The following is a 15,044-nucleotide window of genomic DNA, read 5'->3' as shown; positions in this document are numbered from 1 at the left end:
ATGTTACAAAGGGGATTCTTTAGACTTTCAGAAAACTTGACCTCTGACCTTGACCTTTAGATCGAGGTCACCGGGATTTGAACACATCTGAGATTTTTAGTAGATGCACTTATGGCATCAATTTGAAAATCGAGTCATCGCATTCACACACTTGGACGTCCACGCCACCTGCTCGCCCGGTGAGTTGAAGACAATACTCCAGTGTGCGAATTCAGAAAATCGAATCAACAAACTGGATTTGAACTTTATGTGACCTCGTATTTTCTTCTGGTTTAAAGAACACTTACAACCCTACAGGACTCCTGGACTAAACCTGGAGGCCACAGCCAGGCTTTCCTTCAGTCTTCAGATGTCAGTTTGGAGTCTGGAAATTATGATGTGTACGTTTACATAAGTTTATATATTGAAAAAAAATAGCTGACGGATTAACAGACACTAAAAATAACAGGTGCAGCCTACGAGTACATAATAGGTGGGAAATACCCTGTGTATAGATTAGACTGTATAAGAATATGCCGCTGACACCGGCGTCTGCTGCGGGGTCCCTGAATAAAGCAGCTGCAGCAGCCTCTTTAAATAATAAAGTAATAAAGTAGCTGCACCGGCGTTATGAGTGCGTGACTTCTCTTTGTGTTCAGTCCTCCGGTGGTGTCTGGGAGCGCAGCGCAGTATGAACTTAATTCTGGAAATATTAAAGTGTGTTTTGCCTGAATTCGAAGCAACCGTACAGCTGAGTCATTCAGACGAAGCCCAGCGCTGACATTTCTGGCTCCGGAGAGCCGAAAAGAAATGTCATTAAATCTCTGACAAATCTCAGGGCTAATATTCGTAGAGGTAACATTAATCACTCGGCCCTTTTTCATATCGTGAGCAAACACGCAGCGGTAGAAGAGCTCGGCCAACTGCGCCGGCAGATTTAATGTAATTCACTTGTCCACTTAAGATTCAAATTGTTCTTTAATAGAAACCAAACAGTGGATTAAAAAACAAACAAAAAACAGAAAAACACAGATTCAAAGCCTCGACGCTTTCCTGAGGAAAACCTGTTATTAGAGCAACATCTTCAGTAGTTCAGCAGCAGAAACACGGAGCTCCAACTAAATCGATTCTACCCAAGCCCGATCCTTTCATTGACGCTTTGTGGCTCGCAAATAGGCTGTTATTACTGATATTACTGATCGTGAGGAACGAGCCACAGCTTTACTGTAACACGCCGTTCATGATAGTGAAAGATACCGCTCAAACTATTCTTCAACTGCAACCACACGACCTTTGAATCCTCCTTCACTGATCTCGTTAAAACTTGTCCGTAGTGTCCAAAAGAGACGGTCGCTTCCGCGTTTCACATCTCGGACTCTCAACGCATCTCATTTTTGCCAAACGCGAGTGCGTCTCGGAGCCGCTGACGAGAAATGACGACTTTCAGCGCTCTTCCTGCTCTTGTGACTTGGATGAAAGCAATCAGAAAGCGAAGCCTCTGTAGACGGGGGGTGACACTCACGTATTTAAATTTTTAAATCGTGTGTTAAAAGAGCAGAGATCGAGTCTTTTTGTGCAAACCGCAGAGCCAAGGTCATTTTCTCGCTCTCCTTTTCAGTGAGTGATCTGTTCCTTATCTGACAGTGCAGTCCCAGTGATTACTGTGATGAAGAGGATGAAGAAAAGGCTCTGAGAAGCAGGTCAGCAGCCAGTCCTGGAGAGATGGCTCCTTTGGTGACCCTCTCCTCGAGGTGGGGTAGAGCTTCTCTGACACCGGGGTGATTTTGGAAATGGCACAGGACGCTCTCCTGGATCAGACTCCACATCCACACCTTCTGCTGGGCCGTCCGCCTGCCCTGCAGCTCACCGCTGGCCAGCGCGGCCTCCCGGTATGCCTCCATCTTGGCCCAGACCTCTGGGATGCCCTCGAAGGTTTGCGAGGAAGCCCGCACCACCTGCGGGTGGAGAAGGTGAGGGGTGGGAAGATTCATGATTCAGCTGTTCGAAATGAGCGTTTCACAGTCACAGCAAAATATACAGAACAGAGAAAGTTTTATATTGTTAATGGATTTTTATGCCTCCTGTAGGTCATGAAGTCTTTAAAGCAAATCATCATTTTCATTTCAAGGTCATGTCAGTAGCACGAAAATGACGGCAGCTGCCAGAGGTAAGTTCAGATCTCTGGAAGAGTATGTTTAAGAAAAGCCGCAGTTCCACTAATGGCCACTTGAGGCTGACCCCAAAACTGAAACAATCCCCATTGAATCCAATGTTAAACAGTATCAAAAAGCACATTTACAGCTCCATATACTTTAGACTTCTATGGCGGTTTCCTGTCTTCATGACAGCTGAACAGTGGAGGATTTTGTTTTTTAATTTTTAAGACAAATCAACAGATCTGGATGCTGGTAAGATGTGAGCTGTTTGTAAAAAAAATGAAATGGCCTTTAAAATGGTAAATGGCCTGTACTTTTATAGCGCTTTACACTACATTCAGTCATCCACACATTCACACACTGGTGATGGTAAGCTACATTGTAGCCACAGCCGCCCTGGGGCGCACTGACAGAGGCGAGGCTGCCGGACACTGGCGCCACCGGGCCCTCTGACCACCACCAGTAGGCAACGGGTGAAGCGTCTTGCCCAAGGACACAACGACCTAGACCGTCAGAGCCGGGGATCGAACAGGCAACCTTCCGATTACAAGACGAACTGCCAACTCTTGAGCCACGATCGCCCCAAGAAATGAACTGAAACAATTTTGTGAACTAAAATAAAAACAGAGGAACTATTTTTAGCTTCAGCATCTGTTAGTTGGTGAAAATGCCGAGGCATTGATGAATGTGTTTACTGAAACTCAGGGCGTCTACAAGACTGTGAGACAACAGCTTTTGAAAAGTTTTGTTTCTCTCGTTCTGTTTTTTTTTTTTTTTTTTTGACAAACACTTTCCTTAAAATAATAAAAGACTGAAACTAATAAAAACTAAACAAAAACAAAATATTTTCAAAGTGTAGTAAGAAATACTTCTCTGAAAACTAACTGCAACTAAACTGAAGTCAAAATAAAGTCAAAATGAAATGAAAATTATTAGATAGTTCACATGAAAAAAGTCAGCCCGTTGCAGGATTTCCATTAGTTTTACCGACAGTTGCTGCACTTTGTCTTCTCTGCATGCGTGCATACCTGCACAACTGGCTACAGGAAGGTCTTTTGCATACACCTGTTGGGTCTGACTGAGCTTGGATGGGGGACCACCACCACGTCTCCCCAAACAAACCACGCCGGGGTGGGAAAACAAACCAGAGCTCGACCCCATGCGACCAACAGATATGTGCTTTTAACTTTATAGGTTCACTTTGATATACCGATGTGTGTTTTTATGTTTTAAAATGTCTCATTTTTTCCTGTCGACTTCAGCTTTAATGTTTTATTTTTTAACTACAAGTGCAACATGCACTGCTGAGCCAACCGTGGCACATTTACATTGATGTTTTTCAAATGCCAGTGATGATTAAATCCTGAGCAGGTTACCGGTTCACCAGTACAGACTGCTGAACAGGAAGTCTTCTTGGGAAAAGCCAACCTGAGCTTCCTACAATACACAATAAATGTAGAGGTTATTATTAAAAATAAAGGTTTAACCGAAGACGGGCTTTAAGCTTCCCCCCCGCGATCATTAAGAGAACATTTTGGATGCGGTAAATGCATCAGAGTCTGGGAGTTCTGCATTTAAGGTTTTTTCCTTTCAGTGCACCTCCAGCCTACAAGAAGCTGTCAAGTCACTACGCAAATATCAAGCATTCGTCTGTCCTTAACACCTTGTTCACGCAGGCAATCCGGGGATAAATGTCACTTATGTGTTTAGTACTTCGACTGCACGTCTCTCCTCAAAGCTTAATGCAGATCCGCGAGCGCATGATGAAATTCAGAGTAACATTGAGTTTGTTGAAAGCGGGCTCCAGGTTTACAGGAAGACACAAAGCTCCATTCAGATGTGCAGATCCTTTCTTTGCCGTCTTCTATTAAACACCAGCTGACAATCAAATTTGAGTCACTTAAACAGCTCAGAATATAAATGGCAGCTGTGATCAAAATCCACTTACACACGTTCCAGTTACAACGTTAAGGTGAGAAGAAGAAAGATCATGTGACTTACTGTACTTACAGCATATTCTCTCATATAAATGATCTTTTTAAAACTACTTAATACATTCACAGACCGCCTTACCTCTGCTGGTATCTAGTTACACAAATGCTTGTAGTTCTCCAGGTTTTCAGGTGTTACACAAATCTTTCTAATATTCGTCTCTCCGCCGTCACATTGGTTTTGTTTCCGCTGGCCGCAACATTGAAAGCTTTAAAGCCGCTCTCACTGTTCCTCCGTAAGAAATCATCAAGAAGCCACTAAAAGCTGAGAGGGAAAACAAGCTTCTTGTAATCTGGATGTAACAGCTCTTAAAGAGGCACTTGAGGAATTTTGTATTGCATTTCTAAAACACCAGGGAACAAAGAAAGCTTCAATGACCCTACGGCTTTCATGACATCTAAAATAGATTTGTGTTAACCCAACATGTCTTGGAAATGCCATTCAAAGACGTCGGTCTGTCCGTCTCCTGGATTTACAATAAAGTAGCCTTGAAGCTCAAACTGAAATCAAGATTAATTTATCTAATCTTACAAACCCAATATTAGAAGTGCTGTGAAGTTACAAAAAGCTCATCTGAAACAACATTTAAATCTAAAAGCACCAAAATAAAATCAGAGACATAAAATCATAGTGTTCCTGATTTCTAATTTTTTTTGTATATTTGTCAAACCTGCATTATTTAGATCATAAAACACATTTTATTATTAGACGAGGATAACCTGAGTAAATACAATATGCAGTTTGTAAGCGATGATTTTGTTTATTAGATGGGAAAAAAGTCCAAACCTGTGCGGCCCTATGTGATAAACTATTTGCCCCCTAAACCTGATAACTGGTTGATCCTGGCTTGGTAGTAAGAGCCGCAATCAAGTGTTTGTAATAACTGGCGATGAGTCTTTCACATCGCTGTGGAGGAATTTCGTCTCACTCTTATTTGCAGTGTTGTTTTAATTCAGACACATTGCAGGGTTTTTGAGCCTTTTTAAGGTCACGCCAAAGAATCTCACTTGGATTTGAGACTTCGACAATGCAGCGATGTGAGACGTTGTGTTCTTTTTGTGTCAGCAGTGGTTTTCACCTTGAACTCTCTCATGGTTGCCTTTTTTGCCCAGACTCATGTTGAATCATGAACTCTGACATGAACTGAGACGTGAGGCCTGCGGTTCTCCGAATGTTGTTCTGTGACCTCCTGGCTGAGTCCTCGATGAGCTCTTGGAGTGATTTTGGTCACTCCTGGAAAGGTTCACCACTGTTCCAAGTTTTCTCCATTTGTGAATAATGGCTCTCACTGTGGTTATAAGTCCTGAAGCCTTATAAACAGTTTTGTAACTCTTTCCAGACTAATAGATATCAACGAATTTATCTCTCAGCTGTTTTTAGTTTCTTTAGATTGTGTTGCTCTTTGAGATCTTTTAGCCGGCTTCACTTTATCATACAGAGTCTGTTTAAGTGATTTCTTGATGCAGCCAGTCTGGGAATAACCAGCGCTGGGTGTGACTAGTAAAACTAAGCACAGGTTTCCAAAAATGTGATTAATCACAGTTAATTCATGATGTGCATGCACTGTGTATATGAATGTAATCGTTTTTTAAGCAACATGTCTAAAACCCTTTTCTAGTTTCACTGTCCAAAATCTGCCATTTTTTTTCTGACATCAGTGTAATCAGTCTTTGGGGGTTTTGGGTTGTTGGATGGACAACAAAGATTAAATTTAAAGACGCCCCGTCGTGCTTCTCAACTCTGGGACCATTTACCTTTTGCAAAGCAGAGCAAGAGACTACATCTCTGCCATACAGTCGGGAAACAGACACGAATATGCACAACAAAGCCGAGCGTGAAGCATAAAGAGAGAGGAGCTGTAAGAGAAGCCTATCAGATTTTATGAGAACAAGCACTTTTCTAATCAGTGAAATGCATGACGCAGCAGCCGAGTATCCAGTGCATTGGGAGCGGGGGGTGGGGGTAATAAGGACTAGTAGGTGGGGGTGCTTCCTGGCTGCTTGCCCGGTGGGCAGATGCAGCACTGGGCTGGGAAAACAAAGGGACAGGGCTAGCCAGGCGAGCGGGTGAGGTGGGACACTGCAGCACTAATGCCGTGATGTTATGATGACCCACCCCCACACTCCTCCTCCTCCTGGGTCAGCTGACCTCTCTGTGGGATATCTTGTTGGGTCCATGTGCTGCAGCTGCCCAGCAGAGCAAACACCAAACACCACCAAATCCTTGTTACCGACTTCTTGCATCATTACATCACTACACACACACACCTTAGGGTTCCAGGATTTGGACTGTCTCCTGAGCAGTTTGAGTGCGCTGGTGTATTCAGCCTGGATCCTCCTGGCCGGCACCACCAGGTCTCCGTCTGACTTTGTCACCACGACCAACTCGGCCCTTTCGATTATGCCCCTCTTGATGCCCTGAACAGAGATTTTGTCATTAGAGAGGAGGATGATTAAACGATGAAAACGCTGCCTGATGCCTGAGCTCCTCAAGGCTCCTGCACGGAGCTGCGGTCAAGTGTTTTCAAGCCTGAGACTTTAAAAGTCTTAAGACTTTCTTTCCATTCAACATGGCTGATTTTTGCAGTCGATATCCAAAGATAGATGGAATCGAATTGTAGAAATATTTTCTTTCTGTACAGAACTGTGCTAAAGTAAATGGCCGACCCTTAACCCTAACCCCAGGTATGAGAACTGGACTGAAAAAGCAAAGGAAAACTTTGAAAGTCCTTCAGAAAGCCTGGAGAAATATTGCTCATGACCACTTAAAGAAATGAGACCTTTGCACATTACAACACCTCTGATATAGTTAGGTTTTCTATGATTAGCTCAAATAATCCCATATAAAAATATACGGTGGTATGTGTAGACCATGAGCTAACTGTACATTTTGACTCTGAGTAACACAGGTTGATTATTAAGCACTAATTTACTGGAATGAATTTTCAAGCGTGCTGCTTTCCTCATGTGTTCATGTCCGAGTGTTTCCACATTACCAATAGTTATTATTAGGGATGGGTACCGGTGTCCGGTGCCATCTGACATAAACGGTAGTAACCAGACCGAAAAGCAGCGCACATTTCGGTGCTTTATTTCGGTGCTTTTTTTCCCTGAGCTGTGATACACTTTAGATTCTAGCCAATCATTTTACGTTTCCGAGGATAGTAGGCGGGGCCAGGTACGTACGTTCTTTTATGCAGAGCTACAGATTAAAAATGTCCAAGGCGAAGCGGTCAAAAGTCTGGCTGTACTTCACAGCAAAAGATGCAAACTCAGCAGCAACAAGTGCTTTAAGCTGATACTGTGATACTGTCAAAGGAGGTAACACCTCAAATCCGATGAAACACCTGGCGACGCATAGCGTTTTTTTTTCTCCAAAAACCAAGAAATGCGCCGTATTTGATAGCTTGCTGCGAGACCTCACACCGAGCGCATCTACTGCGGTGTGGTGCCTGTTATCGGACCCGGAGTTAGCAACATACCCAAAAATACGAAGAGGAGAGTCCTGGCCCCTAGCCCTGCCAGTGTAGCAGAAATGATGACGGATGATGAAGGCAGCAGCAGCCGTTCTTCTCTGCGTGAGTAGTTTACATTGAGTAGGCTAACCACGTTATTACATTAATGCATGTAAGGTGAACTAGCAAACATCATCATAGCTACATGCGGCTGTCTTCTTGTTTGATGGCAGATGCTCCCTTCACCCTGGCCAAAAAGGCTCAAATGACCAAAGAAAAAGAGGGAAACAGCTAAACATGAGAGGTTTTGGACAAAGTTTGTGTTTTTTCCATTGATTAAGCACTGCTTCCAGCCAAGAGTGATACCATATATGCCCCATAGCTGCAGAAAAGGCTAACATTGTTATCTTTTTACAAAAACCAAATCAAATCACTTTTATTGTCACATCACATGTGCAGGTACATTGGTACAGCACATGTGAGTGAAATTCTTGTGTGCGAGCTTCACAAGCAACAGAGTTGTGCAAAATACAATAATGTAAACAAGCAAAATACAAGAATGGCTACATCTGAAACTAATAAATATATATACAATATATAATAGTATATGCATTTCTGGATGTGTATAGTAAATATTTTCCTACGTGTGTGTGTGTGTGTGTGTACACATATTTTACAAATTAAATAGAGTAAACAATAAATAAAATATATAAAATATACAGAGTTGAGACATGTGCAAAACAGTGGCATTACTGTACAGTATGGAGTGCATAATGTTAAAGTTCCAGTAGTGAAGCTGAGGTGTCTATGACGTGTTCAGCAGTCTGATGGCCTGGTGAACCAGCTGAACATGAGAGGTTTTTGGACCAATTTTGTGTTCTCCATTCTTTAAGCACCGGTTCGAGCACCGTTTAAGCACCGGCACCGTTTCAAAAGTACCGATTTGGCACTGGTATCGGATAAAACCTAAACGATACCCATCCCTAGTTATTATAATTAAAACAAATGCCACTTCAGCTACCTACTGTCCCACCATAATCCCTGTAGCATTAATCATCATGAGGAAGGCTAATGAAGTGAATAATTTTCCTAATTAATTAAGTGGCGAGCATATACTTATTGTGAGCATGTTTATCTTTACAAAAAAAACGTGGACACACAATCTGCTTTTGCTTATAAACAGTGCTTCATAAATATATTCATCAGGTAATTTAGTTTAGGTTTTATAATTCTGATGAATTTAAAGATCGTTGATATCAGATAATCAGCGGCTGATAAATGACAGCAGCTCAATCAAAAACTGGTTTTATTCCCCTACACATTAGCACGAAATTAACAATGACTAAATTTTACTGGTCGATTACTTTGTTCCAGCTCCACAGATGAGCTGAAGCACGCTTGTTTTCACTGACCTGGAGTTCATCGCCCCCTGCTGGTGGAATCAGCAACACAAACATGTCAACCATGTCTGCCACTGCGAACTCTGACTGGCCGACTCCTGGAGGAAAAACAAAAAAAGCAGAAAGATGACAAAACAGAGGACTAGTTTAACGATCACTGCTGACTGATAACACGACAAAGTTTGATACGACACAGTATCCTCTCATCTGAAACTAAAGCTTTTCAAACGATACATCCAACAGTCACACTAAATATTTGCCTGCGTTTGCGTTGTCTGAAAATCTAAAGAATTTAAAGGAAAGCTGGTCCTGGTGAGGACTTGCTCAGTCATTCAAACATCATGAAAGCTGATGAATAATCATGAGCTTTCACAAACTTCAGAGCGCTCACAGTGAATACATTTTAGCCTGGAGATGCAGAGCAGGTGCCTGATGACTGGCGCTGCTATCAGACATCACACTGAACAAATTGAACAAATTATGTTTGCATTAAAAACAAAAAAAATCTTAGTACAAGCAGAAGAACAAATACTTGCTGAGATTATGGCTTTAACACGCTTACTCCGAGGGTTCGCGTCACAGCATCTTACCTACAGTCTCCACAAGGACGATGTCGTAACCTGCTCCCTCGCAGAGAACAATGGCCTCGTTGGTTGTTCTGGTGACACCTCCGAGTGTTCCCGAGGTCGGCGATGGCCTGATGAAGGCGTTCATGTCTCTTGAGAGCTCAGTCATACGAGTCTTATCGCCCATCAGAGACCCTGCAGCAAGAGGGATGAGTCACTTGGCAGCAGTTTTACTGTGCAGTGCTGCTTGTAATTACTCAGTGATTTCAGCCTATTCAAAGGGGACCTATTCTGCTTGTTTCCTGCTCTATATTTTATATTCTCTCAAATAAAAATAGCCTGATTCATTTATGGAAAATAAATGGTTTAAAGCAAGCAGTTTTAACTTCTCTCTCTTTAAGGCCACCACCTGTGGTAGACAACTTTCTGCTGCCCTTTGCAAACAATTTTGAACAGCAGGTGGGCGGGGCTCTGCACCTGAAATGGTCGTGATAAAGAGATCCCTGCTCAGTGACTTTACACCAAGAGCAGAAAGGAACAGTCAACATACCTCGTTATTTGAAACTTTGACCGATATGAACATTTATCTCCGTCATCGTATGTTTCTACACAAATCAGGAAAAGCACTTTAATACAGCCAAACATAAACAGCACAATATTCCCTGAACCTAAATCCAGCATCTTTAAACATTACATAAAATTTCCCTGTGCGCTGTAAAGCTCAAAATAATAATAGTTCATCTGTATCACAGTAAAAGCAGATGATGAACGTGTCAGCGGTTACCCCCAGTGGTGCAGGAGGATGGGTCGACAGCCAGCACTGCAACTTTATGTCCACGTCCTGTAAGCATCTTCCCCACCACCTCGATGAAGGAGGACTTTCCTGCTCCGGGGGGTCCAGACAGACCTGAGAAATCAAAGAGATCTCATCAGTTTGCAACAAACAGTGACGATGACACTTATTTACGTAGCACATTCCATTACATCAGTCGGTTATTGAATGTACGCACAGATGTAATTGATCTCAAGTGAGCACGCAGCTTGTTCCAAAGACGCAGAGCACAGTAACTGAACCCTTCAGGTTACTTGGATCTGATTGTGGAACCAGTTAAAAGAACCTGATGACCTAAGAGGTCTGACTTGGTTGTCAGATATGTACTGGAAGGCCAAACCATTGAGAACTTTGTGAACATACAGAAGTGATTTTATATGGTAATGAGAGCCAATGAAGTGGTCTTCAATACTGGGATAATGTGGTCAAATTTCCATGTACCTGTAAGGATTCTGGCTGCTGTGTTTTGGATAAGCTGAAGACGGCCCATTGATGATTTGAGTGTTAAAATAATCTAACCTTTGTGATATGAATGCACGGAGTCAGTCTGAAATTGTAATTTCTAACCTTAGATATACTTTTAAGTGACAGGTAACCTTATTGATCTGGTTATCAAAAGTGAGATCACTGTCCAAAATGATGCCTGACTTGTTCACTGTGTGAAGAGAAATGAATGATAAATATGAACAGGTTTTTTTGTCTCTGACTTTTTTGGACAAGTATTTCTGTCTCGTCTCTGCTCAGTTTAAAAGGTTTTAAGACATCCACCAGTTAAGGTCATTAATGCAGCTTATTAGTTTGTGAACAGAGGTTAGATCATTAGAGGAAAGTTACAAGTACAACTGTGGATCATCTGCATAAAAACGGTAGTCATGATTCTTGTGGGAGGGAGGTTAAACTGTAATGGATGGCACCAAACAGCTCCAAGAGCTGATTTCTACTAACCTAATTTAAATTTATGTGCTAAAGTAACTACACAATATTGTTTCTACTTTCTGCTTTTAAAGCTCAGAGTTTAAAATGTAAAAATGTTAAACTCTTTTTTTTTTTTTTGTTAAACACACTTCACTTTGGGGTCAAGTCTGAAGAAATCTGAATGCAAATTTATGTGACTGTTTCTTTGCACCACATAGAACATCGGAGCCACTGCTGCAGAAACCGTCTGATGAAGGATTCATGGCAGAGGTGACGTGTTTATACTACAAGGTGTGTTAAACATAAGGCCCTGGGGGCCGAACTAAAACACAAAAGGGTCCAAATAAGCCCACTGCAATCTTTGCAAAGCCTGAAAATTTCAGAGAATTCATCCCCCCCGGAAATTGCACCACTATCCTTGTGGTGGGGATTTCAGCATTAGGACATATTTACTGGCTGTGACTTTGTTTTTTATCGTAAAAGAAGTGTGAAATGAGAAACTATTTTATGAGAAACTATTTTACAACAGCAGTTGTAAAATAGTCTTCATATGAAGGTTTCGTGTCTTATAGCTCCACTGTGATCTGTAGGTTATAATGCGGATACAATGGCAGTAGCCTTAGTTTAAATGTACTTATTTTAATACATTTTAGGTTCAAAGACACTTAGAGACAAGAAAAACTGAGTTCAGACAACCGCCACAGACTTAAGCCTACACACCTACTCTGAAGGCCACTGGCTTCCCTCCATTGCGGCTCTCCTGCTCCCTCCTGTAAGCCAGGACCCTCTGCAGCAGCACCTGGGCCAGCTCTTTCTTTCTGGGATGCTGGGTCTCCACCAAAGTGATGCACTCTGCCAAAGACGCCCGCTGTCCTCCGATCAGCCCGTCATAAAGTTTATTCAGCAGTCTCTGCTCAGGCCCACTCAGGTCCTGTATGTGCTGGCTGGCTGCTGCGCTTTCAGTCCGTGTGTGCTGGCAGCTGTGAGGCGGGACGATGCTCCGGTACTGAGGGCGTGAAGCAGTGAAGCAGTGCCAACTGTGAAGGCGGCACGTCCCGGTGAGTGCGGGGGCAGTGGATGAGGAGATGTGGCGGAGGAGAGCGAGGCTAAACTGTCTCATTGTGTGTCAAAGGTAGGGGGGTCTGGGAGGGCGTACAGGCTTACAGTTATCCAGCGGTACTTCCAGCTGAGGTGCTTACAAACGTCACCGTTACAGCAGTTATAATAGTCACCGTCAGGCTAATGTGTATTCTTTCTAACGTCAGCACGTAATGTACTCGTTGAAGGCAGTTGTTAAAGACGTAGTTTGGACAAAATAGCCACAAAGTGTGAAAACTAAACTCACTCTGACCTCGTCCCAGTTGCACGGAGACGTTACAGGTTACCTATCGCCATCGTTTCATTCATTCACTTCCGTTTCCGTTGACGTCTGACACCGCCCACCGCAGTATTTCCGTCGGTTTATTTGGAAAGTAAAACGTTTCCCAAATACATCTAAAATCTGCCACAGAAGTTTAAATGTGCGATTCGTTACTTTTTTTCTTTGTGTGTGTGTTTTTTAATAACAGACGAAAGTAGTTAAATGAACATTTAAATATGGCAGTTGGCCATTTTAGCCAGCAGGTGGCAGCAGATGTTAACCTTCACATCTTATCAACTTCAGGGTTAATTTCCTTAAAAAAAAAAAAAAAACTAAAAAAATCAAACTTGATAATACATGCATGTGTTCCGCGTCCTGTGCCACTTTAAATTAGTCAGTATTTCTGGCATGGATCGAGTCTTTAATTACTGTGGCCCAGGCTTTGGAGCAGTCTGCTTCAGGGTGTGAGCAACACCACCATTTTTTCCCTTACAGCAAAAAGTACTAAACTTATTTTCAGCTTGGCTTTATTTAGATTGTCCAATCATTTATTCATTTAATTTTAAACAACTCCCTTATTAAACAGGGATCACCTAACTGGTAGCTATGGATCTTGGGAGGAAATTTTGGGAAGCAAGGCTGAGATGTTTTGGACATGTGCAGAGAAGAGATAGTGGAAACACTTGACAAAGGATGGTGAATATGGGGCTTCCACCATTATTAAAGTTGTGCAAAGATTGTACTTATTGTACTCTGGAAAGAACTAGCTGAATTCAGTATGAACCTCATTAGAATGCTTCACTGTGCTGCTGGAGCTTGAATAGTGGACCATACGTGAAAGTAATGACAACTCATTTAAAAAAGTCCCTTTTTAAATTGATTTGATCACAAACAGCAATTTGTTATCATTTTACTGGTAAAAAGAATCAATTAAAGGGGGACTGGAGAAGCTGGTTCAAAAAGCCTTAAAACAACTAAGATGTGTTGAATACTTGGAAACATGTAGCACAGTAACAGGAGCTGGAGACCAGTGAGAAACAAAACAACAATTACAGAGAAAATAATCTATAAAAATATATCTTATAATAAACAAACAACTATTATTTTATCCCTGCTGTTTTTTGAGGTCTACAGTAAAACAAGTTTTCCTGTTTGGCTCAAATATAGCAATAATAATTTATACAATGCCATTTATGGCCTGTATGTTGTGGTGCTTTAAATTCAGTTTTGTAAACAGTGTTGTATGTATGCTGTATGTCAATCACATGAGGAATAGACTCAGTTTTATTCTGAGTACACTGCAGGCCTGAGACAGTCAGGCTAGTAAAACACTGGGATTATTCCACCTGACATGCTCGTCTGAGCAGCCTACGGGAAACATGCAGCCTTGTGGGAGGCGGCAGCACTAACCACACTGCAACCATGCCACCCACATCACAAAGTCAAATGAAACTGCTACACTCAAACCATCCACTCACCAACTTCCAGAAGACCTTTGAAGGTTGTTACAGTGCCATCACAACATGTCTTTTTTTTTTTTTTTTTTAAAGTGTGTTTGTGTGTGTTGGGGGGGTATTTTATGCATTTCCATGCAATTTACTTGAAAATGCAATTATGCTTAACACTGGTGCAGTTGGCTTTGGCATGCTCTTGTAATTGTGCGTTTCTAATTGAAGGTCTACTTCCAAATATACATACAAACACAGGAGGAGCTCTTCCATCACTTCAGAGGGCATTACAGTGACTTGCATTCATTTCCCACTTGACTCTTACCTTAAACCAAGTCTACTCATTAAAAACCTAATTAATGAGGGGAATTGCAGTTTGTCCCCAGAATCTGACTGGGTGCAACAATTTATGTCCCTACACAAGTACAGGCACACGGTGTACTTGTGTGAAGTACAGGATGAAGTGAAGAATCTGGCATCGTGGTGCCAGGACAATCACCTCCAGCTGAACGTCAGCAAGACCAAGGAGCTGGTGGTGGACTTCAGAAGGAGTCAGCACAGAGACTACAAGCCCATTATCATCAATGGAGCTCCAGTGGAGAGGGTGCAGTCCTTCAAGTATCTCGGTGTCCACATCTCCTCAGACCTGACATGGTCTGCCCACATTCAGGTCCAGACCAAAAAGGCTAGGCAGCGCCTGTATCACCTACAACTGAGGAAGCTCAGGGTCTCTCCAAAGATCCTCAGGATTTTCTATACAGGCGCTGTGGAGAGCATCCTCACACAGAACATGACATCGTGGTTTGGGAACAGCTGTGTGAAGGACCAAAAAGCTCTCCAGAGAGTGATCCGTACAGCAGAACGCTGCTGCAGGATTGCTCTCCCCCCGCTTCAGGACACCTACACCAGGAGATGCCGGACTAGAGCAGCGCAGATACTGAA

At 42.5% G+C, this 15,044-nt stretch overlaps 1 protein-coding gene across 1 annotated transcript; it reads right to left on the bottom strand.

The window, feature by feature from the left end:
- Positions 1 to 885: 885 nt before the first annotated feature.
- mmaa (metabolism of cobalamin associated A) lies at positions 886 to 12,751 on the bottom strand. The gene is made up of 6 exons (XM_005726947.1): positions 12,015 to 12,751; positions 10,332 to 10,454; positions 9,572 to 9,742; positions 8,994 to 9,079; positions 6,395 to 6,544; positions 886 to 1,934 (listed from the first exon to the last, which is right to left on the bottom strand). The coding sequence occupies exons 1-6, from the start codon at positions 12,412 to 12,414 to the stop codon at positions 1,638 to 1,640; spliced, it is 1,227 nt and encodes a 408-aa protein (XP_005727004.1). The 5' UTR covers positions 12,415 to 12,751; the 3' UTR covers positions 886 to 1,637.
- Positions 12,752 to 15,044: the final 2,293 nt, after the last annotated feature.

This window comes from Pundamilia nyererei, unplaced genomic scaffold (assembly GCF_000239375.1).
Source record: "Pundamilia nyererei isolate P.nyererei 1_Seehausen unplaced genomic scaffold, PunNye1.0 scaffold00022, whole genome shotgun sequence".
NCBI classification, from domain to species: Eukaryota; Metazoa; Chordata; class Actinopteri; order Cichliformes; family Cichlidae; genus Pundamilia; species Pundamilia nyererei.
Note: the sequence above shows the minus strand (reverse complement) of the source record. Positions and strands in the feature narration are given on the sequence as shown.

What these genes read in the sequence shown, in the direction of transcription:
- mmaa (XM_005726947.1), bottom strand. Translation starts at nt 12,414, where the DNA reads ATGAGACAGTTTAGCCTCGCTCTCCTCCGCCACATCTCCTCATCCACT. An exon ending in GCCAGTGGCCTTCAGAGTAG is followed by an intron (nt 10,455 to 12,014) that starts GTGTGTAGGCTT and finishes TTGATTTCTCAG; the next exon opens with GTCTGTCTGGACCCCCCGGA. An exon ending in CGTCCTTGTGGAGACTGTAG is followed by an intron (nt 9,080 to 9,571) that starts GTAAGATGCTGT and finishes TTTTTCCTCCAG; the next exon opens with GAGTCGGCCAGTCAGAGTTC.